The 26,937-nt window shown below is 36.2% G+C and overlaps 1 protein-coding gene across 1 annotated transcript in view; it reads left to right on the top strand.

The window, feature by feature from the left end:
• LOC101889152 (fasciclin-2) overlaps nt 1-26,937 on the top strand; it is a 94,761-nt gene continuing 67,824 nt past the window's right edge. The window contains exon 1 of the mRNA XM_059124744.1: nt 1-590. Coding sequence (XP_058980727.1) covers nt 545-590 — 46 coding nt within the window. The 5' untranslated portion in view covers nt 1-544. The remainder of the gene's footprint in view (nt 591-26,937) is intronic.

Raw genomic sequence — 26,937 nt, 5'->3', positions numbered from 1 at the left:
TTGAAAAAAAATTGGAAAAAAAAATAACGAAACAACAACAAATTTACTACATGGTGGCCATATTTGAATGGACCCATTCCGCCTGCTGGTCCATAGTCATCGTCACAGTTTATTAACGTTAAAACATAAAGCCAACAACAAACAGTAATAAAAATTCTGGCCCAGCAACTGTCAATAAACCAAACAACAACAAAAACCAAAATAACAATAACAGAAGTGCCAGCAGCAGCCTCAGCATCAGTCACATCAAGGATTATTGGCAAAGTGTAAAACAAAAAAATCACAAAAACCCCCCTTTAAAAAAGGCTTAACGGCCCACAGCGAACCCATCAACCGAAAAAACTAACAACCACTGCAAAGAAATCACCAACATTCAAGCCAAATAATATTTGTCACCATTATTCGAATTTTTTTCTTTGGCAAAAAAACCAAAGACTTTTTTTGGTTTTGTTACAACATTGTCCATAACAACCAACAGCAGGAGTAGCGGGCCGTAGCAGCAGCATCAACTCATTCAGCGGAATCAGCGTTGCAGACTCTAACCATGGATTTATTAACGTTTTTATTGTATTTCCTCTTTACACAGAATGGTAGGAGAAAAATCCCTCTTCTTTTTTGGAAAAACTTGATACGCATAAAATTATTTTTTAAGTTTTAAATTCAAGAATAACGGTTATAATGCACATGCAAAGGGAAGTTTTTATGGTTAACAGAATAGCAAAAAAAAAAAAAAACAAAAAAAAAAAAAATCAACCAGTAAAAAACTGTAAGTTCGACCGGGCCGAACTTTGAATACCATCCACCAGTTGGTACAAATTTGGCAATTTTCAAAAAATTAAAATCCATTAAAAATTCTGTTAAAATCTTAAAAATACCAAATGTAGCCGTATATTAGGGTCTATACAATGACGTGGACCTGCATACGTAACTTTTGTCATAAGCCTGCAAAGACAATTTTCTGGCATAGGCTGTAATATCCATTACGAACTTCAAATGCGAAATTTGAAACAATTCCGGTAAATAATGTCGCTAAAATCATCAAAATACCGAATATCGGGAGGTACCGTTATATGGGGGCTATAGGAAGACGTGGGCCTGGATACAAAAATGTTTGTCATAGGCTGTAGTACCCGTTACAAACTACAAATACGAAATTTGAAAAGATTCCGGTAAATAATGTCGTTTCAATCGCTAAAAAAATACCGAATATCGGGGGGTACCGTTATATGGGGGCTATACGAAGACGTGGTCCTGCACAGACGTTTTTTCTGTCATAGGCTGTAGTATTCATTTTGAACTTCAAATACTAATTCTACCCTACACCACAAGGTGGTCAGGGTATTATGTATTTGTGCATTTGTTTGTAACAGGCAAAAGGAAAGGAGATAGACCCATAGTTCCGTTTGATGATCTGGATAGAATCGCATTCTGAGTCGATTTATGCATGTCCGTCAGTCCGTCTGTCTGTCCGTCCGTCTGTCCATGTATTTTTGTAAACAAAGTACAGTTCGCATTTATTGCCCGATCCAGATGAAATTTTGCACAAATCATTTGTTTGGCCCAAGGATGATCCCTATTGACATTGGAGATAATTGGTAAAAATTTAGATATAGCTCCCCTATATATCTTCGTCCGATTTGCTTTTTATTGTGCACCAAACGTGTAATATCAGCCCGAATAGTATGGAATTTTGCACATACAACCAAATTAGGCCTGAAAATAAGTACGCCAAATTTGATCGAAATCGGTTCAGATATAGCTATAGCTCCCATATATATTGTTCATCCGATTTGTTATTTTTGTACTCCGCAGCCGTAATATGCACTCTGTAACAACAATATTTGGGGAAATATATCAAATACAGCTCAGAAATTCATTTGCTAAATTTTATCGAGATTGGTTCAGATTTGGATATAGCTCCCATATATAACTTCGTCCGATTTACCTCCTATTGTGCACCAAACGTCTAATATTTGCCCAAATGGGATGGAATTTGGCACATGCGACCGAATTGAGTCTAGAAGCTAGTATGTCAAATTTGGTGAAGATCGGTTCAGATATAGCTATAGCTCCCATATATACTGTTCATCCGATTTGTTATATTTGTTACCCACAGCCGTAATATGCACTCCGTAACAACGATAATCAGGGAAATATATCAAATACAGCTCAGAAATATATTTGCCAAATTTTTTCGAGATCGGTTCAGATTTGGATATAGCTTCCATATATATCTTTATCTGATTTCAAATTAATTTTGCACCAATTGGGCAATACAATTCCGAATTTAAAAGATACAAATGCATCGGCATATTTAGTCCTTTTTTTAATTGTTATGTGAAGCTCTACTAAATTAGCAAAGTGGTGTAGGGTATCATAAAGTTGGCCCCGCCCGACTTTAGGACTTTCTTTACTGGTTTTAAAATAGTTCCGGTAAATAATGTGGGGCTATACGAAGATGTGGACCTACATGGCCCATTTTCAATACCAAAAGTCCTGCAAACATAGTATACATTTGAGAAAATTTTTATCAACTAACTTCATTTCGTTCGGAAGCTAGAGTGATTTCCACAGACGGATAGACGGACGGACATTGTTAAATCGAAAAAGAATTTTATGCTGATCAAGAATATATATACTTTGTGGGGTCTAAAATGCATATTTCGAGGTGTTACGAATGGAATGACAAACTTAATATACCCTCCATACAATGGTGGAGGGTATAGAAATGTGCGACAAAGATAGGGTTATATAGCCCAAGTCATGGTCAAATCTGTAACTTAATTTGAAATTCCAAATTAGATTTTGCCTTCAGCTAGATATACCTCAATTCAAATAATAATATCCAGCTCTGCATTTTCTGTAATTTACATTGGCAAGTATAACTTCATTTAAAAAAAGGTTCCCATCTCTAATTTATATACCCTTAGTCATATGGATATTGAAGGTTTTTATTATTTCATACGGCCAAAACGTGTCTCATCGAAGTAATAGTTTTAGACCCTAGGTCTCTTTGGACCAAATGCGTTTTAGGACATTTGGAATCCATCTAGAGGTGTCCGTCCGTCTGTTTGTCGGGATGGCTGGTGCACACTGTAAGTCTCGAAGAAAGTATCCAATTTGATTCAAACTTGGTACATCATAATATTCTTATCAAACTTAGATCGAGTTCGGAGATGGAGTTGATCGAAGATATCAGCCCATTCCTATTGGAACCTCTCCCACATAATGTCAAAATTTTCATAGAAACTAATTTACTGTATGGAACAAGGAAGGATCATCCATTTTAGTGTAAATTTAGCAAATCCTGATATTTGCATCAGTGCTAGGTCAGGTGCAAAAATGGACGATATCGCCCCAGTACATCAAGTATTCCCCACAAAGGGTTAACATTTGTATTAATTATAACCTTATAAAAAGAGAAATAGTACGATTATTTCAAATAATCCAATATTTTTATTAACCCGAGGTCTGGTGTGAAGATGGGATATATCGGATAACTCTTTCTGGTATCTCCCCCACAAAGGGTCAAAAATCGGAATAACATTGAAACTCATAAAACGCGAAATTAAAATCCGATTGCATTTAGACTTGGCACGTTCCAATATTTCCATCAATGCAAGATCTGTTGTGAAGATGAATCATGTTGGAGCACTCCTTCTAGTACCCACAAAGGGTCAACATTTTAAGTGTCCACGAAGCTCATTAAATGCGCAATAAGCATTCGATTCTATTCGAATTTCCCACATCCCCATATTTTTGATAATACAAGATCTTATGCGAAGATGGAATTTATCGGCTCACTTATTCTGGTACCTCCCCAAAAATGGATTAACATTTTGAATACTTATATCTCTCATAAAACGCGAAACAGACATCCACTTCTTTTCAAATTTCAAATAACTCATGTTCAGGTGCAAAAATTATAGATATTGGCCTAGCCTTCCAGGTACCTTCCCACAGTTATAACTATATATTTTATAAATTGCGAAAGAAGTCAGACATTTTCTTAAATATATTCTAAAAAAATATATTCTAAATATTTCTGTCAGCAAGAGCTCCCGTAACAAAATAATTTATTTGATGTAGATCATACCATCTATCAACATTTGGCTTTAGAGCAGTTAAAATTTGGTTTCAGGGGGAACTGATATATGGGAAGCATATCCAATTCTGAATCGAAGTTCACTAAATTTGACGTAGTCATTTTATTCTGGTATTGGCCATTATTTGCACAATAAACCTGAAATCGGATTAAGGATATATATGGGAGCTATGTCCAAATTTTAGCTGTTCTCAATAAATTTTGGCAAATGTATTTCCGAGATCTATAAGATATGTGGTATCAAAGACCGTTGTTGTGGAGTGCATATCACGAAAGTGAGGGATTTAAACATCAAATCGGAGGAAAAAAATATATATTCAAGCAAAAGCTATATCTGAACTTATTTCCACCAAATTTGATGCACTTGCTTTTACGCTTAATTCGGTTGGGAATGCCACAATAAACCTGAAATCGGATTTAGTATATATATTTCTGGGCTGTATTTGATATCAGGTACCAAAAACCATTGTAGTAGAGTGCATATTACGCAGGGACTTAAACACCAAATAGGATGAAACATATATATGGGAGCTATAGCCATAACTGAACCGATTTTCATTAAATCAGACGTACTTGCTTTTATACTCCATTCCATTTGCCGAAATTCAGTTCATTTGGACTGATATTGGTTATTTGATGCACAATTAACCCGAAATCGGTTAAATATATATGTGGGAGTTATATCTAAATTTGAATCGATTTTCAAAATTTTAGTAGAGTTCGTCTTTGGGCCAAAAAATATTGTTTGGAAAATTTCATCTTAATCGGATAACAAATGCGACCTGTATTTTGTTCACAAAAATACATCGACAGACGGACGGACGGAATGACATGCATAAATCGAATCAAAACGTGATTCTATGAAGATCCTCAAAAGAAACTATGGCTCTATCTCGCTTCCTTCTCCATGTTACAAACAAATGCATAAGGACATAATGCCCTTACCGCTGTGTGGTGTAGGGTATAAATAGAAATTGTGATTTTTTTACAATGCCATACTGAAGAAAAAATTCAAATTGCCTTTTTTATGTCCTCCACCAAAGCATGGAGGACATATTAGGTTTGTCTTTCCGTTTATAATACCTCGAAATATATATTTTAGACCCCCCCCCATATGTTATTGATCAGCATGAAATTCTATGTCGATTTAGTGATGTCCGCCCGTCTATCCTTCTGTTCGTCTGTGGAAATCACTCTAGCTTCCGAACGAAATGAAGTAGGTTGATAAAATTGTACTCATATGTATATTAAGTCTGCAGGACTTTTGGTATTTCAAATGGGCCATGTAGGTCCACGTCTACGTATAGTCCCCATATAACGGTACCTCCCGATATTCAGAATTTTGATGATTTTAGCGACATTATTTACCGGAATTTTTTCAAATTTGGTATTTGAAGTTCATAATAGATACTACAGAACAAAACAGAAAAGGCCCCCACATAACGGTACCTCCCGATATTCGGTATTTTGATGATTTTAGCGACATTATTCACCGGAATTGTTTAAAATTTGGTATTTGAAGTTCGTAATTGATACTACAGCCTAAGACAGAATATTGTCTGTGCCGGTCGACGTCTTCGTATAGACCCCATATAACGGTACCTCCCTATATTCGGTATTTTGATGATTTAAGCTACATTATTCACCGGAATTTTTTACATTACGCATTTAGACTTCGTAATGGAAACTACAGTCTGTGACAGAAAATTGTCTATGCAGGTCCAGGTTTTCGTATAGGCCCCGTATACCAGTACTTCCCTGTATTCGGTATTTTAACGAGTTTAGGTACAATACTCACCAAAATTGTTTGAAATGTCGTATTTGAAGTTCGTAATGGACGCTACAGCCTATGACAGAAAATTGTCTATTCTGGTCCAGGTCTTCGCACAGCTCCAATATAACGGTACCTCCCTATATACGATATTTTGATGATTGTAGCTACATTATTCACCTTTTAATTCAAGTCCCGAATTTGAATTTGGTAATGACTTATGACAAACAATTCCAGTGTGAGTCCACGTCGTATAGACACCAATATAACGGCTATATTCGGTATAGTTTTTAAAATTTTAACAGAATTTTTTAATTTAAAATTCGTTCCAAATGGTGGAGAGTATTTAAAGTTCGGCCCGGCCGAACTTACTGCTTTTTAACTTGTTAATAATGTCATACATACTCCAATTTATTGCCCCTTAATATTCATTAAAATTAATTTGATTTGTTAATTATTAGTTCAAAATGATGAACTCATACGAATTCTGCTATCTTTGCAAAAGGGATATGATTTTTGAGGAAAATGGCTTATCATATTCTCAATACTTTTTAATGTGTTTTCTCTAATCATGGTATTCAAAAAATGCATAAAAAGAAATATTTTCATAAAATTAATACAAATTTTCTTTAATACAACAACGAAACTGCATGCAGACCATAGTTTGTCTGTCAACTACAGACCTTTTTTTCTGATTGCCTTACTTTATGGAGTTCCATAAAACAAAATGCTGTCCCATATAAATTTCATTAATTTGTTTCATTGCCTCTACGAAAAAAATAATAAAATGAAACTTCAATGATTGTCTCTACTCTACTCGACCTATTTTGTTCGATAGATGGATGCTCTCCTATTTTATTGGCATATCATTGACATCGACATCATCATCATCATTAAAATGTCTGAGCTTTTATGTGCCCCATGTTATGACATCATGGTGATTTAATTCCAAAATCAATTAGATGATGGAGAGGGGAGGAGGAAGAGAGGACAGTGGATGTAAAGGAAATACTATTCAGTTTTAAAACAAAGGACAACAGTTTATCATCATTGCGTTGACATGGCATTAAACGCTTTAGCGATTTACGATGATTTTATGCATTGCCTTTTGTTGCGCCTTTCGTTGCGGGCTGGCATTTTTTAAATAGTCTTCGCCGATTGCCCTTTTTCCATGTAGCTCTGTGACAATTAATTTGACTTAGGGCAAATCTATGTGTCTGAGAGGAAAATTTATTCAAATGACCCTATAGTGGGTAATATGATACCAAGAGTTGGCATCGTAGCTAAATTTTGAATTTGTTAAGAAGGATTTCTACGAATGGAGCAGCTCCTTTTAAGGGATTTTCATAGGGGAAGAACCCTAATATATCTTCCGTGAAAAAAAAAAACTTTTTTTTCTGATCTTTTAAATGTTGAAGGTTTCATTCGACCTGGTCTCATCCAACCGAAAATTAGGAAGGAATGTGTGCAACTTTCAACATTACTCCTCAGCAAAACCTAGAAAGTTGTATGAGCCAAAAAACCCATTAAAATGGGTTCAATACCAACAAATAACAAAATAAACAACTAAACCAGTAAAGAAAGTCTTAAAGTCGGTCGAGGCTGACTCTATGATACCCTACACCACTTTGCTAATTTAGTAGAGCTGCGCATAACAATTAAAAGTTTTTATGGGAGAATTCAATCATACACGCTATGATTATAATTATAATTTAAAGTTCAAAGGACTAAATATGCCGAAGCATTTGTATCTTTTAATTGCGGACTTGTATTGCCCATTTGGCGCAAAATTAATTTGAAATCATATAAAGATATATATGGGAGCTATTTCCAAATCTGAACCGATCTCGATAAAATTTGGCAAAGATATTTCTGAGCTGTATTTGATACATTTTCCTGAATATCGTTGTTACGGAGTGCGTATTACGACTGTGGGTAACAAATATAACAAATCGGATGAACAGTATATATGGGAGCTATAGTTATATCTGAACCAATCTTCACCAAATTTGACATACTAGCTTCTAGACTTAATTCCGTCGTAAGTGCCAAATTTCATCCAATTTGGGCAAATATTAGAAGTTTGGTGTACAATAAAAGGTAAATCGGACGAAGTTATATATGGGAGCTATATCCAAATCTGAACCGATCTCGATAAAATTTAGCAAATGTATTTCTGAGATGTATTTGATATATTTCCCCAAATATTGTTGTTACAGAGTGCATATTACGGCTGCGAAGGACTAAAATAACAAATCGGATGAACAATATATATGGGAGCTATAGCTATATCTGAACCGATTTCGATCAAATTTGGCATACTTATTTTCAGGTCCAATCTGATCGTACGTGCAAAATTCCATACTATTCGGGCTGATATTACACGTGTGGTGCACAATAAACCGCAAATCGGACGAAGATATATATGGGAGCTATATCTAAATTTTGACCGATTATCTCCAATTTCAATAGGGTTCGTCCTTGGACCAAAGAAATGATTTGTGCAAAATTTCATCTGGATCGGGCAATAAATGCGACCTGTACTTTGTTAACAAAAATACACGGACAGACGGACGGACAGACAGACGGACATTCATAAATCGACTCAGAATGTGATTCTATGCAGATCATCAATAGAAACTATGAGTCTATCTCGTTTCCTTTTGCCTGTTACCAACAAATGCACAAAGACATAATACCCTGACCACCGTGTGGTGTAGGGTATAACACTGACATTTTATGTGACTCCGTTTTAAATCCTCTTCATTTTTCCCTAATTCTTTACGTCTACTGCCTACATATCTCTACGTCCCTTAGCTTGACTAGTCTCAATGCTCTGTCTTTTACGACACCATAAAACCATTGGCCTTTGCAACACCCTCTCCTTAAGTCTTCACATTTTACGGTTTAGTACAATTTGTAACTTCGCTTTCATATTATGTCTGCCTCCTTTGGCCAGTCCTTTGGTCTGTCACTTTTTCTTTCCATTTGACCGTCTGACCGTCTGTTGGTCTCCACTTCCATTGACATCGTTTGCAGTTGATTATTACTTCCGCCATGTTACTTAAAAAGTGTTCAGTGTTCATTATCATCCGTTTCCGTCACCGTCACTCACAAAAAGCTTATCTCCTATCCGCTTTGTTTTTGGTGTAGATCATGCTCTTAACGTGTTGTTGTTGTTGTTGTTGTAGTTGTCTGCTGCACATTTAACATGCGTTTTGTCATTTAGTTAAAAGTTTTGAATTTGTTGCAGTTGAGGTTGAATGAATGTTGTCGTTGTTGTTGTTGGAGTTAGGAAACATCCATCCGAATGACATTTGAATTAGTAACGACGACTTAAATGGAATAATTGCAACAACTAAAAACTAAAAGAAGAAGTAGAAGCAGAAGCAGAGATGCAGCAGATTGTCAGTCTCGGCCATAAAATGTTTGAAATGGTCTACTGGGTTGCTAACTGTTATCATGAAACAACAAATTCACCCAGTTGCTATATTTGTTGTTTTTGTAATTTCATTAAATGTTGAAGAGTTGTGCTTGCTTTTTGGGGAACTTTCGGAAACACTGGTTAAAAAGTTATAGGGAAAATGGATAAAAAATATTCAGAAACTCATAGAAATTTGAAATTAGAAAACTAAATATTGGAAGTAGTTTTATTAGGAACTTAAAAATAAAATTATACAAGTTAAAAGGCAGTAAGTTCGGCCGGGCCGAACTTTGAATTCCCTCCACCATTTGGAAGGAGCTTGTAAATTTTCAAAAAATAAAATCCTTCAAAAATTCTGTTAAAACTTGAAATAAACAGTGAATAATGTAGCTAAAATCATCAAAATATCGTATAGAGGGGGGTACCGCTATATCGGAGCTGTGCGAATATAACGTAATACGTAATTTGAAACAATTACGTTGAATAATGGCGCTAAAATCATCAAATTACCGAATATCGGGAGGTACCGTTATATGGGGGCCCTACGAAGACGTGGACCTGCACAGACAATTTTCTGTCTTAGGCTGTAGTATCCATTACGAACTTCAAATAACAAATTTGAAACAATCCTGGTGAATAGTCTCGCTAAAATCATAAAAATACCAAATGTCGGGAGGTACCGTTATATGGGGGCTATACCAAAACGTGGACCTACATGGTCCATTTTCAATACCAAAAGTCCGGTAGACATAACATACATTTGAGTAAAATTTTATCAATCTACTTCAATTCGTTCGAAAGCTAGAGTGATTTCCACAGACGGACAGACGGATAGACGGACGGACATCGCTAAGTCGACATAGAATTTTATGCTGATCAAAAATATATATATATATATAGTTTGTGGGGTCTGAAATGTGTATTTCGAGGTGTTACAAATGGAATGACAAACTTAATATACCCTCCATACTATGGTGGAGGGTATAAAAATGGATAGAAAAATATTCTCAAACTCATAGAAAACTCAAATTAGGAGAAATGTTATATTAGAACTTAGCAAGTCAAAAAGCAGATAAGTTCGGCCGGTCCGAACTTTTAATACCCTTCACCATTTTGAAGGATCTTGAATAATTCAAAAAAAAAAAACCTTGAAAAATATGAATTTGACCAGGAAAGCCCGTTATATGGGGGATATGCGAAGGCGTGGACCTACATAAGTTTATAGGCTATAGTATCGATTTCGATCTTCAAATACCCTTGAATAATGTTGCTAATATCATGAAATTTGAAACAATTCCGTTAAATAGACAATTGATTTAGTACTCTTTACGAGCTTCAAACTTTAAATACGAAATTTGAAACAATTCCGGTCAAAAATGTCGCTAAAATCATCAAAATACCAAATATTGGGTGGTACCGTTATTCAGGAATATACGATATCGTGGACCTATACAGACAATTCTCTAACAGGGGATGAAGTACTCAGAAGAAACTTCAAGTTTGGATTCTCAGACAATTACATTGAAAAATTTGGCTACAATAATCAAAATGCCGAATAAAGGGGGATACGGTTGTAATTGGTACGATATCGTGGACCCATATAGACAACTCTCTTCCAGGGAGTAAAGCATTCAAAAGGAACTCCTTGCGAGGATTTTTAGACAATTCCATTAAAAATGTGGCTACAATCACCAAAATACCGAATATCGGGAAGTACCGTTACGCATATACGATATCGTATACCGATATAGCCCATATTCGAACCCATCTTGACCTATACAGACAATTCTCTTACAGGGAGTAAATTGCTCACAAGGAACTCCTTGTGTAGAATTCCAGACAAGTCCATTGAAAAGTGTGCCGAAAATCATCAAAATACCGAATATCGTGGGATACCGTTATATGGGGGCCATACGATATCGTGGACCGATATAGCCCATCTTCGAATTAGACCTGTGCTCAAAAGACTGAGCTGTGCAAAATTTTAGCTTCCTATCCTAATTCGTTTTGACACTAGCGTGTCTTTGTTAGTTCTAAAATTATAATTTCGATGAGTTACAAACGGAATGACGAACTTAATGTACACCACATCGATGACCCTAATGTCAAATTTCATAAATTCAATGGTGGTAGCATACATTTGCTAATTCACATCTTTTTATGCTATACATTTGATACGGCAAAAACGTGCCCCATCGAAATAGCGGTTATAGGCTCTAGGTCTCTTTTGACCAAATCCGTCTAATCGATCTAAGGGTGTTCGTCCGTCTGTCTGTCTAGCTGGTGCACACGATAACTCTCGAAGGATTATTCGCTTTAGTCCAAACTTGGTACATCGTAATATCATTGCCAAACTCGGTGATGGGCATTGCCGGTCCACTCCCTCTATTACTTCCCCCACAAAAAGTCGAAATTTTCAAAAGAAATATTTCACTGCACTGAAAGAGAAAGGATAATCCGATTTTGCTTCAACTTTGCAAATCCTAATATTTCCATTAGAGCTAGGTCAGGGTCGAAAATGGACAATATCGATCCACTCCATCAAGTACCTCCCCCACAAAGGGTAAACATTTTGAATAATTATAACTCCTATAAAATGTGATGTGAGAGTCCGATTGTCTTCAAATTACACATCATCACATGGCATCACAATATTTTTATTAACCCAAGGTCTGGTGTGATGATGCGATATATCAGTTTACTCCTTCTGGTGCCTCCCCCACAAAAGCGTAAACATTTTCAATATCCATGAAGCTCATAAAATTCGAAATTAACATCTGATTCCATTCAGACTTTGCACATCTCAATATTTCTATCAGCATAAGATCTGTTATAAAGATGGTAGAGATCGGACTATTCCTTCTGGTACTTCCCCTACAAAGGGTCAAAGTTTTGAATAACCAAAACGATTATAAAATCCGAAGTGAGCATCTGGTTCTCTTATATTTCACGCATCCCATTATTTCTAGTAACACAAGATCTGCTATGAAGGTGGTGGTAATATATCGATCCACTCCTTCCGTTTGTAACACCTCGAAATACACATTTTAGACCCCACAAAGTATATATATTCTTGATCTGCATAAAATTCTATGTCGATTTATCAATGTCCGTCCGTCTGTCCGTCTATCCGTCTGTCCATCTGTCCGTCTGTGGAAATCACTCTAGCTTCCGAACGAAATGAAGTAGGTTGATAATATTTTACTCAAATGTGTACTATGTCTGCAGGATTTTTGGTATTGAAAATGGGCCATGTAGGTCGACGTCTTCGTATAGCCCCCATATAACGGTGCCTCCCAATATGCGGTATTTTGATGATTCTAGCGGCATTTTTTACCGAAATTGTATCAAAATTAATATTTGAAGTTCGTAATAGATGCTACGTCTAAGACAGAAAATGGGCCATATAGGTCCACGTCTTCGTATAGCCTCCCATATAACGGTACCCCCGATATTCGGTATTTTAATGATTTTAGCGACATTATTTACCGGAATTGTTTCAATTTTGGTATTTGAAGTTCGTAATGGATACTACATCCTAAGGCAGAAAATGAGCCATGTAGGTCCACGTCTTCGTATAGCCCCCATATAACGGTACCCCCCGATATTCGGTATTTTGATGATTTTAGCGACATTAATTAACGGAATTGTTTCAAATTTCGCATTTGAAGTTTGTAATGAATACTACAGCCTATGACAGAAAATTGTCTGTGCAGATTCACGTTTTATAAGCTCCATGGTACCTCCCTATGTTCGTAATTTGATGATTTTAGCCACATTTTCTAATAGAATAGTCTCAAATCCACACAAGGATTTCTTTGTGGGTACTTTACCCCTGTAAGAGAATTGCTTATGTAGGTCCACGATATCGTATATCCCCCATATGACGGTACCCCCCGATATTCGGTATTTCGATGATCTTAGTCGCATTTTTCGACGGAATTGTCTGAAATTCTATACAAGGTGTTCTTTGTGAACACTTTACCCCCTGACAGGGAGTTCTCTATATAGGTCGATGATGTCGTATATCCCCCGATATTCGGTATTTTGATTATTTTAGCCACATTTTTAAACGGAATTGTCTTATATTCTATACAAGGAGTTATTTGTGAGTACTTTATCCGTAGACATAGATTTGTCTATATAGGTCCACAATATCATTTATCCCCCCATATATCGGCACCTTGCGAGATTTTACCAGAATTTTAAATGGATTTTTTTTTACTTTTTGAAAATGTCCTAATTCGTTCCAAGTGGTGGAGGGTGTTCAAAGTTCGGACCGGCCGAACTTACTACTTTTTTACTTGTTAAGATTCTAACAGAAGTTTTAACATTTTTTAATTGTTTTTGAGAATTGCAAAATTCGTTCCAAATGGTGAAGGATATTCAAAGTTCGGGCCGGCTGAACTTACAGCTTTTTTACTTGTTTATTTTAAAACTTTGTATAGTTCTTCCATATGGTGGAGGGTATTCAAAGTTCGATAGATGACTCCTGTAAAATTATTGCCAGATATTATGTTATTATAGCATAGATATTCAGGTGAAGCGATATACAGCACCATTCAGGGCATGATGAGTATACTTTTGGCAAACGTTTCAAAAACCACCTTCCACCCACAAAATTTCAAGTTCTTACCTATACCCTTTGACATTCTACCAAATGGTACCATTTTAGAAGGTGAGTACCAATTTACCTACCTTTTCGTAACCTCAAAATTTCGATTTCTAAAAGCCTTTTGGTACATCTATTCTGCGCTTGATCCGTTACTCATTCCAAATTTTAAAATTCTAGCACATTCCGTTTGTTTAAGACAAGGTATTCAATTTTTAGTACATATTTGCGATTTTCGTAGCCTTTTAGTACGGCTTTCCAAAAGCCCAGTCAGTCACTTATTTCACTTAACTTTTATATACATAGAGATAGATAAAAACATGTAAGGAAAGCTCTAAAGTCGGGCAGGGTCGACTATATGATACCTTACACCACTATGCATATTTAGTACAGCATTTCTGAGCTCTATGCGATATCTGGTACAAAATATGATTATGGTAGAGCGCATATTCCGAAAGTTGGAGATTTTAACACCAAATCGAATGAAACATATATATGTGAGCAAATTTGAAATTCTTGCTCCTATGCTAAATTCGGTTGAAGTGCGAAAATCTATTTGGACTAATATTAGCCATTTGATGCACAAAAAACCTAAAATCGGACAAAGATATATAGGGAAGCTATATCCGATCTTGATAAAATTTGAATCATGTATTGCTAGGCTGAATCTAATTTCTGGTACCAAATATCATTTTTATGGGTTGTATATTGCGAATGTGAGGGACTTAAACACCAAAATCGGATGAAACATATATATGGGAGCTATAGCTATATCTGAAGTGACTTTCACCAATTTTTAAGTATTAACTTCTTGAATGAATTCGATTGGAAGTGCAATATTTCACTCTGTTTGGGCTGAAATTAGCCATTTGGTGCACAAGAAACCCAAAATCGGATGAGGATATATAAGGGAGCTATATCCAAATCTGAACCGATCTTGATAAAATTTGATCTATGAATTGCTAGGCTGTATCTGATATCTGGTGCTAAATATCAGTCTTGTGGAGTGCATATAACGAATGTAAGGGACTTAAACACCAAAATCGGATGAAACATATATATGTGGGAGCTATATCTATATCTGAACCGATTCTCACCAAATTTGAAGCACATGCTTGTAGGCTGAATTCGGTCGTGTGGGTGTGTGTGTGTGCGTTCGAAAGAACATTGCAGTTATTAAACTCAATCTACTAATGCTCAAACTGTTTTTATGACCGTAAAGGAGTTCGAAACGTATGTCCCTTTTTAAAAATGTCTCACAGGATATAGTTTCTTGTATGAGATAAAGTGTGTGTGTGTGCGTGTGTGTATTTGTGTGATTGGATGGTATTTTCAGTTTACTAACCCCAGACTCTTGAAATACTGACAACACCAACAATTTGAGCAGCATGTTTAATCTTTGAATTGTTGCCTTGGCATTAGGTCACCATCACCGAGTGTATCTTGGGAGTTGTTTTTTTCTCTTTCTTCTGCTTTGTCCTCCCAGTCATAATGTATTCATATTAAAATTGAGTTTGAAATTAACTAATACTGTTGCAATACTTGCATAATTCTCTCTAGAGGATATTATGTGCGTGTGTGTGGGTGTGTTTTTCTTGTTTTAGTTTTTCAAAGATTAATGAAGTCTTAACAAAATGAGCTAATAAACTTGAAGTAGGTATAACAAAACGGGGTGATTGACATCATAAGTCATTATAAGAGGATATCTAAAGGATGACAAGTGGATGGGATAACACTTGTGCTAAGAATGGTATTAAAATTGTTGTACGGGAGATACTGGAGAAATGCAATTTAATAATTAAATTAAACAATTTTTATTTAATGAAATATTTAGTTTCAGCATTGGGGAAAAATTGGCGATAAAAGTTCTTGTGTGATATATATGTTCAAAATAGATATTAGGACTATAAATTTTCTCCAATTTTAATGGCTATATAGACAGATGTATACCCTCAGCCAATGTTCGATTATTTAAAAATATTTTGACTTCTATTATGATTATTCAAATGTTAGATTCTCTGCGGAGTAGGTTCCGAGGGAAAGGGCCACTATTTTCCATTTCGTATAAATAAATATGATATAAATATTCCGACGTGGCAGGTTTGGACAATATAGATTACTCCTTCATTTAATATGAGATGTGAGATAAGTTTAAGAAAATTTTAAAATGAGCGTCATCTAATAGAGATAAAACCAGTAAAGAAAGTCTTAAAGTCAGACTGGCCGACTTTATTATACCCTACACCACTTTGCTAATTTAGTACAGCTCCACATAACAATTAAAAGTTTTTATGGGAGAATTCAATCATACACGCTTTGATTATAATTATAATTTAAAGTTCAAAAGACTAAATATGCCGAAGCATTTGTATCTTTTAAATTCGGACTTGTATTGGCCATTTGACATATATGGGAGCTATATCCAAATCTGAACCGATCTTGATAAAATTTGCCAAAGATATATCTAAGCTGTATTTCGTATATTTCCCTGAATATCGTTGTTACGGAGTGCATATTACGGTTGTGGGTAAAAAATATAACAAATCGGATGAACAATATATTTGGGAGCTATGGCTATATCTGAACCGATCTTCACCAACATACTAGCTTCTAGACTCAATTCGGTCGTAAGTGCCAAATTTCATACCATTTGTGAAAATATTAGACGTTTGGTGCACAATAAAAATAAATCGGACGAAGTTATATAAGGGAGATAAATCCAAAATCCGAACCGATCTCGATAAAATTTAGCAAAGGTATTTCTGAGCTGCATTTGATATATTTCACCAAATATTGTTGTTACAAAGTGCATATTACGGCTGCGGAGGACTAAACTAACAAATCGGATGAACAATATATATGGGAGCTGTAGCTATATCTGAACCGATTTCGATCAAATTTGGCATACTTATTTTCAGGCCTAATTTGGTTGTATGTGCAAAATTCCATACTATTCGGGCTGATATTATACGTTTGGTGCACAATAAAAGGCATATCGGACGAAGATATATGTGGGAGCTATAACTAAATTTTTACCGATTATCTCCAATTTCAATAGGGTTCGTCCTTGGGCCAAACAAATGATTTGTGCAAAATTTAATCTGGACGGGTAATAAATGCGAACTGTACTTTGTTCACAAAAATACATGGACAGACGGGCGGACATGCAGAAATCGACTCAGAATGTGATTCTATGCAGATCATCAAAAGGAACTATGGGTCTATCTCGTTTCCTTTTGCCTGTTACAAAAAAATGCACAAAGACATAATACCCTGACCACCTTGTGGTGTAGGGTATAAATATTGGTATGGGCAAAATTACAAGAAAATCGAAAATGTATCTCCAATTTTATGCGTAATCATAAATTCCACATTCATTTCAGGTTTCTGGTTGAGAGAAATATTTAGATGTTGCAACTGGTAAAGAATCGCTGACTTGTTTCGCAAGTTATGACAGATAAAAGTATTGAAATTAGTGACCCTTTTGGATGAGGGACCAAATAGGGGTTCGCAGATGTATCATCTTCCCAACAGATCTTGTGTTAGCAAAATGTTTGTGTGTGTGTGAAATTTGAAGAGAATTGGATGTTCTTGGAGCGTTTTGGTTATTCAAAACTTAGACCTGTTGTGGGGGAGGTAGCACAAGAAATAGTCTGATATCTACCATCATCTGTTGGTGGAAATATTGAGATATACCAAGTTTGAATGGAATCGGATGTTAGTGTCATGGAAATTCTAAATTTTCACCCTTTGTGGGTTAGATACCAGAAGGAGTGGACAGTTCTTGTGTAAGTAGAAATAACGGGATGTGTAAAATATGAAGAGCACCGGATGCTTATTTCGGATTATATAATCGTTTTGGTTATTTAAAACTCTGACGCTTTGTGGGTGAGGTACCAGAAGGAATATTCCGATCTCTATCATGTTTATAACAGATCTTGTTTTGATCGAAATATTGAGATGTTCCAAGTCTGAATGAAATCGGATGTAAATTTCGCATTTTATAAGGTTCATGGATATTCAAAATTTTGTGCTTTTGTGGGGGAAGTACCATTATGAGTGGACCGAAATATTCCATCTTCACGCCAGATCTTGGATTAATGAAAAAATTGTGATGTGTGAAATTTGTAGACATTCGAACTCTTATATGACATTTTATAAGAGTTATAATTATTAACCAGTAAAGAAAGTCCTAAAGTCGGGCGGGCCGATTTTATGATACCCTACACCACTTTATAATTTAGTTGAGCTCCACATACAAATTAAAAGTTTTTATGGGAGAATTCAATCATACACCCTGTGATTATAATTATAATTTAAAATTCAAAGGAATAAATACGCCGAAGCATTTGTATCTTTTAAATTCGGACTTGTATTGCCCATTTGGTGCAAAATTAATTTGAAATCAGATAAAGATATATATAGGAGCTATAACCAAATCTGAACCGATTTCGATAAAATTTAAAACAGCTATTCCTGTGCTTCATCTAATACCTGGTACCAAATATCACGGTTGTGGAGTGAATATTACGAATGTAAGGGACAAAAACACTAAATCGGATGAAACATATATATGGTTGCTATATCTATATCTGAACCGATTTGATATACTAAATTTGATATACTTGCTTCTAGGCTGAATTTGATCCGATGTACTAAAATTCAGTCCATTTGGTGCACAATTAAACCGAAACCGGATGAAGATATATATGGGAGCTATATCCAAATCTGAACCGATTTCGATAAAATTTAAAACAGCTATTCCTGTGCTTCATCTAATACCTGGTACCAAATATCACGGTTGTGGAGTGAATATTACGAATGTAAGGGACTAAAACACTAAATCGGATGAAACATATATATGGTTGCTATATCTATATCTGAACCGATTTGATATACTAAATTTGATATACTTGCTTCTAGGCTGAATTTGATCCGATGTACTAAAATTCAGTCCATTTGGTGCACAATTAAACCGAAACCGGATGAAGATATATATGGGAGCTATATCCAAATCTGAACCGATTTCGATAAAATTACAAACAGCTATTTCTGGGCTGTATCTTATATCTGGTACCAAATATCATTCTTGTGGAGTGCATATTACGAATGTGAGAGGCTTAAACACCAAATCGGATAAAACATATATATGGGAGCTATAGCTGTTTCTGAACCGATTTTCTCCAAATTTGTTGTATTTGCTTTAAGACTAATCTCGGTCACATGTGCCAAAATTTGGGCCATTTGGGCTGATATTGACCATTTGGTGGTCAATTAACCCGAAATCGGATGAAGATATATATGTGAGCTATATCCAAATCTGAACCGATTTCGATAAAATTTAAAACAGCTATTTCTGTGCTCCATCTAATACCTGGTACCAAATATCACGGTTGTGGCGGGCATAGTAGGAATGTGAGGGACTTAAAGATCAAATCGGATGAAAGATATATATGGGAGCTATAGCTATATCTGAACCGATTTTCTCCAAATTTGATATACTTGCTTCTAGGCCGAACTCGGTTGGGTGTGCCAAAATTCTGGTAATTTGGACTGATAGTGGACATTTGGTGCACATTTAACCCGAAATCGGATGAAGATATATATGGGAGCTATATCTAAATTTGATCCGATTCTCACCAATTTCAATAGGGTTCGTCCTTGGGCCAAAAAAATATTGTTTGGAAAATTTCATCTCAATCGGATAATAAATGCGACCTGCATTTTGTTCACAAAAATACATGGACAGACGGACGGACGGACGGACTGACGGGCATAAATCGACTCAGAAAGTGATTTTATGAAGGTTCTCAAAAGTAACTATGGGTCTATCTCGTTTCCTTCTCCATGTTACAAACAAATGCACAAAGACATAATACCCTTACCACTATGTGGTGTAGGGTATAAAAATGTTAACCTACTTACTTACTTAATGGAGTGGACCAATATTGACAATTTTCACAGCTTACCCAGCACTGACAATACTGATATTTGCAGAGTTCGATTTTTTTGAAAATTTTGAAGTTTTTTGGGGCAGGTACCAGAAGGATTGCAACGATGTAGCTCATCTCCGAAATCGATCTAAATTGGACAATAATATTACGATCCACTCAATTTGGACCAACTCCGATACACCCTTTGAGAGCCAGCAAGACGGACGGACGGATACCCTTAGATCGGCTCCAAATGACCTGAAACGGATTTGGTCCAAAGAGACCTAGGGTATAAAACCGTTTTTTTGATGAGGTACATTTTGGCCTATCAAATGATATATACCCTCTCTAGACATATGGCTGAGGGTATAATAACTTGCATTCCGTTAGTAATTGATATTATGTGGAATGGGTAAGCCGGCTTTGTTTCTGCAAATTTGATATGAGAGGTGACGTCAATACCAAGGTTTATATTTATAAAAGGTATCGGCCTCTGTCTATTGATTCATGAGTTACAGCTATTTTAGTGAACTCTGCATTAATTTTGAAATGTGTATTTAGAAAATATTTCAGTGAGTGACTGACTGACTGATTCAACGACAACCAGGCGAAATGGCAGTAGCAAGAATCTGGAAATTTCGCATTTGGGTTAATGTTGGTCTGTAGGGGTGAGATAAGGCTGAATTTTTGGAAATTCGTACTAAAAAAGTACGATAAGCACTAAAATGTACTAAAAATTGAATACTTTGTATTGGACAAGAGGAATAAGCTCGAACTCTGAATTTTGGAATAAGAGTCACTGTTGGAGTACAGAATAGATGTACGGAAGGATTTTTGGAAAGTCGGACTATAAGGTTACGAAAAGCTTTAAAATAGTACTAAACTTCTAAAATGCTACCATTTGGTAATATGTCAATGGATAGAGCTAAAACATGGAAATTTGGTATGAGAATCAAGGTATGAAAGTAAGTTTAATATCTCAAGGTGGTTTTGAAAATGTGTACTAAAAGTGCGTACTGTACTAAATGGTACTAAATTTGAAACAGTTTGGTTTAGTGTGAACAGATGGAGCTGGAATTGTAAAATTTTGTACTGAGGTCCCTGTTAGTGGTAGGTTTGTTATAAAGTGATTATTTTGGAAATGTGTACTACAAGTGTACGAAATGGGTACAATAATTGGTACAATTTTGAATTGAGTGAATACATAGTGTTTGAAATCTGAAGTTTGGTATTGGGATCGCTGTTCATGTGTAGCCTGAATATATGAAGGTGGTTTCGGATATGTGTACTATAATTGTACGAAAGAAACGGAATGGTACTAAATTTGGATATTGGAAATGTGTACTACAAATGTACGAAATGGGTACAATAATTGGTACAATTTTGAATTGGGTGAATACATAGTGTTTGAAATCTGAAGTTTGGTATTGGGATCGCTGTTCATGTGTAGCCTGAATATATGAAGGTGGTTTCGGATATGTGTACTATAATTGTACGAAAGGAACGGAATGGTACTAAATTTGGTATTGGTTGAAGGGATAGTGCTAGAATCCTCAAATTTAATGTGAAAGTCTCTTTTGGTGTCTGTGTTTAAGATATGGAAATTTTTGGTATTGAGTCAAGGGATAGAGCTAAAATCCTGAAATTTGACGAAGATGTCATTGTTGGTATCTAACATTGAGATTTGGGATGCTTTGGAAATGTGTGCTATAATTGTTTAAAAATCACTAAGTGGTACTATATTAGGTATTAGGTGAAGAGATGGAGCTGGAATCCCAAAATTTAATATGGATGACACTGTTGGTATCTGAGTTTGATATATGATATAAATCCAAGAGAGCTTTGGACTATAGAGAGCTTTAGATTACTCCAAGAATCATTGGTTTAATAATATGGCCGTGTCTCTTCATTTTTTAGTATTGTCACTATAAAAGGGTTAACCCCGCCTCAATCATATTTTCTATTTAATTTCGCCAAATTTCGAATTTTGTGTTCTTATTATCTAGACGCGATACTAGAAAGGATTATTTCTTTAAGCGACTCTTATTGGCCCGAACGAACCTTTTTCCGATATCCTCTAAATAACTCTTAACGCAAATTATCAAAAGTTTGGTCCAGCAAATTAAACGCATTTTTCTCTTCTAAATTTTTTTAGCCACCCCGCCAGGCTATAATAATAATTCCGGGAATTTACTTTCAAATTAACAAAACGCTGAAATTAATGAAATTCTTTCATTCAATGCTCTCGCCATGTTTGCGCGAACCCATCTAAATTACATTGTTTTATTAAAATACCAATGAATTATCCCAATTATTTAAAAATCTCCGATGTTTATTTAACAAACGTCGAAAAAAGTCCGACATCGAAAAAGGAATTCCTTCACCAAAAAACGGAAAACAAAACAACAACAAAAGGGAACAATATTACGTTTTTAATTTTAATTTTGTTGTTCTTCCCAAAAAAAATTGGAGAGGAATTTGACTTAATTTGCCTAATTGATATTTTATGTTAAGCTCAGCAGCTTCGACCAAAAGCTATGGCCTAAAGGTTGTGACATTTGACCCATCGCGTTGCCCCTCAGGCGCTGTGTTGGCATTACGTCGCACTGAGCCAAATACAAATGGGAGAAGAGCAAGATAGTTAGAGAGGTCGGCTCAACATGATGAAATCATTATTGAAATAATACCAACAAACAACAGCAACAACAATTCAAATTAGCGAGCATTAAGAGGCTCCACACCTCCACTCGAGGGCATGTGAAATGCTGTAAAGCTCTTGGGTCTCCTGGCGTGTTGTCCCACCGGAAGCGAAATGTTCTTTGTTTTTATTTTTAAATTGGGAATTGAATTAAAATTAAAAAACAGGCAACCAACGACAATAAATGAGCAGAAAAATAAGTTCCGCCAGGAAGGACTGTTGATAACAATTTTTTTGCGTTTACGTGCTAATGTGGGACAAGGGGATTCAACATCCTTGGCCCCAGGAGTTTAGTGTACTGGCATTCAAATGACCAATGTTTGCAAGACATAAAGAGAAAATGCCAGTTTATTAGCCGAGGAATCGCAAGGTATGATGTCACTTGTAATTGTTGTAATGACATTATCATCATTACCAGGAACAGGAATACGCTCAAGGATTTCATTTTAGAAATGCTAAACTGACATAACGATGTTTATTATTCAAAAGAAATGACTTGGGAGGTCAAAAGGGAATTTTGCATTAAACATATTCGCAAGAGGATTACTATGGTTGTTTAATAGAAACATGGGGGGAGGGTAGGAGGAAGGCAGGAGAACCATATTCTTTATTTGATGAGGTAATTATTCACTCAGTCCTATGGCTGCAGAGGGTGTATATCATTTGATATGACCAAAACGTGCCGGTTTAGACCCCAGGTCTCATTGGACCAAATCCGTTTCAGGGCACTTGCAGTCTATCTAGAGATGGCTGACGTGCACGATAACTCTTGAATGGAATATCCGATTTCACAAATCGTAATATTATTATCAAACTTAGATAGAGCTCGGAGATGGACAATATCTGTACACTCCTTCTTGTACCACCTCCACAAAAGATCAAAATTTTCAAAGAAAATATTTTCCTTCTCAGAAAGAGAAATCATCATCCGATTTTGCTCCAGATTTGCAAATTCTAAAATTTTCAACAGTTGTAGATCTGATGCGAAATGGATGGATCGATTGTCTTCAAATTTCGCACATTTTAATATTTTTACCAGCAAAAAATTTGGCGTGCAGGCGCAATACATCGGTGCACTCTTTCTGGTGTCTCCCCCACAAAGGGTCAAAATTTTAGAATAAAAAGTTAAAAAATATTTGTCGGTTTTGCAGACAGGTGCATAGCCTCACATACTCTATGATTATAATTATAATATAAAGTTCAAAAGACTAAATATGCCGAAGCATTTGTATCTTTTAATTTCGGACTTGTATTGCTCATTTGGTGCACAATTAACTTGAAATCGGATAAAGATATATATGGGAGCTACATCCAAATCGGAATCGATTTCAATAAAATTTGGCAAAGATATTTCTGAGCCGTATTTGATATATTTCCCTGAAAATCGTCGTTACGGAGTGCATATTATAGCTGTAACAAATATAACAAATCGACATACTAGCTTCTAGCTTCGGACGTAAGTTCCAAATTCCATCCCATTTGGACAAATTTTAGAGGTTTGGTGCACAATCAAAGGTAAATCGGACGAAGTTATATATGGGAGCTATATCCAAATCTGAACCGAACTCGATAAAATTTAGCAAATGTATTTCTGAGCTGTATTTGATATATTTCCCCAAATGTTGTAGTTACAGAGTGCATATTACGGCTGCGGAGGACTAAATTAACAAATCGGATGAACAATATAAACGGGAGCTATAGCTATATCTGAACCGATTTCGATCAAATATGGAATACTTATTTTCAGGCCTAATTTGGTTGTATGTGCAAAAATTCCATACTATTCGGGCTGATTTTACACGGTGCACAACAAAAGGCAAATCGGACGAAGACATATATGTGAGCAATATCTTAATTTTAACCGATTATCTCCAATTTCAATAGTCAATCGTCCTTGGACCAAACAAATGATTTGTGCAAAATTTCATCTGGATCGGGAAATAAATGCGAACTGTACTTTGTTCACAAAAATACATGGACAGACGGACGGACGGACATGCATAAATCGACTCAGAATTTGGTTCTATGCAGATTATCAAAAAGAACAATGGGTCCATCTCGTTTTCTTTCGTCTGTTACAAACAAATGGACAAATACATAATACCGTGACAACCTTGTGGTGTAGGGTATAAATATTGATATGGGCAAAATTATAAAAAAATCTAACATTTACAGGGTGAGATTAAAAAACTGCAACAAAGTCAAACGCCATCATTTTTCAATTTTTTTTTAAATTTTTTTGAATAAAAGCAAAAAATGTCGGAAATAGCATCAAATTTTAGAATAAGTTTAGATTTGTTCGAATTGGTCACCTTTGGTACGAATTATGGCATTCAAACGGCCAATGAAACCGTCACACGCTGCCCGAATGTTGCTCTGCGGTATTTTGGCCCATTCCCGGCGAGCGCTTGCTTGAGGTGGTACAGGGTTGCCCATATTCGACGGACCCATTTGGCAACGCCATAACTTTTGACAGAGATGTCACATCGTTTAATGACATACCGCGTTTGAAGCGTCAGTCCAAGCAGCTTTTTAGCGTGAACCAATACACGCCACGCGAGCGCTCTGAAATTTACATTCAACAGAAGAAGTCAATTGTGAAAACTCAACGCCTTCTAAGAACACCATTAAGTGTTAATACGAGAAATTTTCGACTGGTAAGACTTTCTAATCCGAAGAGGCCATATAAAAGTCGACCATGGCGATCGGCCGAGAATATCGCTGCCGTACGAGCCAGTGTTGAGAGGTCCCCAAGAACATCCCAAAAACGCCGTTCTCAGCAGTTGGGCATGGCTCAGTCCACTTTACAACGGATTATTCGCATTGATTTGCCTTTGTTCCCGTACAAAATTCAATTGACGCAAAGAATCTTGCCCAAAGGTCCGTCGAATATGGGCAACCCTGTATTTAGTGCCAACCTTGCTTTCCAAAATACTCCAGACACAATAGTCCAACGGATTGGTATCCGGAGATTTTGGTAGCCATTGTGAGCTGGAAATGAAGCGAGGAACCTCAATTTGTAACCGTTCTTGGGTGGCTGTGGCGTGCTGAGTGCAATGGTGCCGAGTCCTATTGGAATGTCCAAGGTCTGCTTAATACACTCTCCGGAATATTTTCGCGATAATATTCGGCATTTATTCTGATGCCATGGTCGATTAATACGAGCGGAGAGCGATCATCGGCTCTTATGGCGGCCCACACCATCACCATGGCCGGCGCTTGAGTTCCTGTGGCCAACCAAAGGTGTACATTGTCGGTTGGCCTTTTTGGCAAGTAAACACGATCATTTTGTTTGTTTTCGAACTGCTCTGCTGGACAACGAATGTTTTCTCATCGGACAGAAATTCGTCAGTTCACCACTTTCGGCCAAGCGAAGCAACTCTTTAGCTCTCTTGAGTATATTTTCTTGCTGTTGCGGTGTAAGTTCTTGCACTTTTTTGAATTTCAATGGCTTTACCCCGAGCTTATTTTTAATATTTGCCATATGGAATATTGCGATATGTTCAATTCACGAGCCATTTTTCGTCCACTGCGACGCAGGTTTCGATCAAGTCGATTCTTTACTTTTCGAACCATTTCTGCTTATGTTGCTGTTTTCTTCCGTCCACTTCATTGACGTCGGGCTACGCTACCAATATCACGATAACGAGCGATGTTACGAGACACAAAAGATCTATTCACATTTAAATGCTGGAGTGCTCTAACTTGTGGTTTTCCAGCCAAATATTAAGAAATCACACAGTCACGCTTGCATTCCATCACAAATAATTTTTTCTGGAAAGTTCTCACCGAAATGCTTTTGTACGCCTGTAAACAATATAATGAGCTGTCACTGGAATAATTTTAACAGTGATCGGACGAGTGGATTAGAAATGACAGCAGTGTGAATTTGGTTTCAGTTATTTCATCTCTCCCTGTAGTTACAACTAAGTTTGTATAGTGTTAGTAATTGATGTTCTCTGAAATGCGTGAATCAATTTTTTTCTGCAAACGTCATATGAAAGGTGAGGTCAATCCGAAGGTTTATATGTGTAAACATATTCATTGATTCATGAGCTATCGCCTTTATAGTGCATTTATTTCGAAACATGAATTTTGAAAGTTATGAAGTTATTGACTGACTAACTGGTAATCCAAAATCGCGGCTAAATGGACATTTGAATATTTTCCCTCTGGTGGAGGGTATTAAAATTTCGATCCAGTCGATCTTAACTGCTTTTTTGCATTTTTGCTTTGCTACGAATCTCTCACAGACCCAGAGACAATTTCAGTTTTCTTCACATCACCAGTTGTCGTCGTTCCTTCTAAATATAAATGCAGCATACAGTTGGGTCACGGGGTTCAAATTCTTTGTGTCACTGCAACTGAGCAACAGCAGTAACAACAAAAATAAC

This window comes from Musca domestica, unplaced genomic scaffold, assembly GCF_030504385.1.
Source record: "Musca domestica strain aabys unplaced genomic scaffold, Musca_domestica.polishedcontigs.V.1.1 3, whole genome shotgun sequence".
NCBI lineage: Eukaryota > Metazoa > Arthropoda > Insecta > Diptera > Muscidae > Musca > Musca domestica.
The sequence above is the reverse complement of the archived record's forward strand: the minus strand, read 5'-3'. Positions and strand labels throughout refer to the sequence as shown.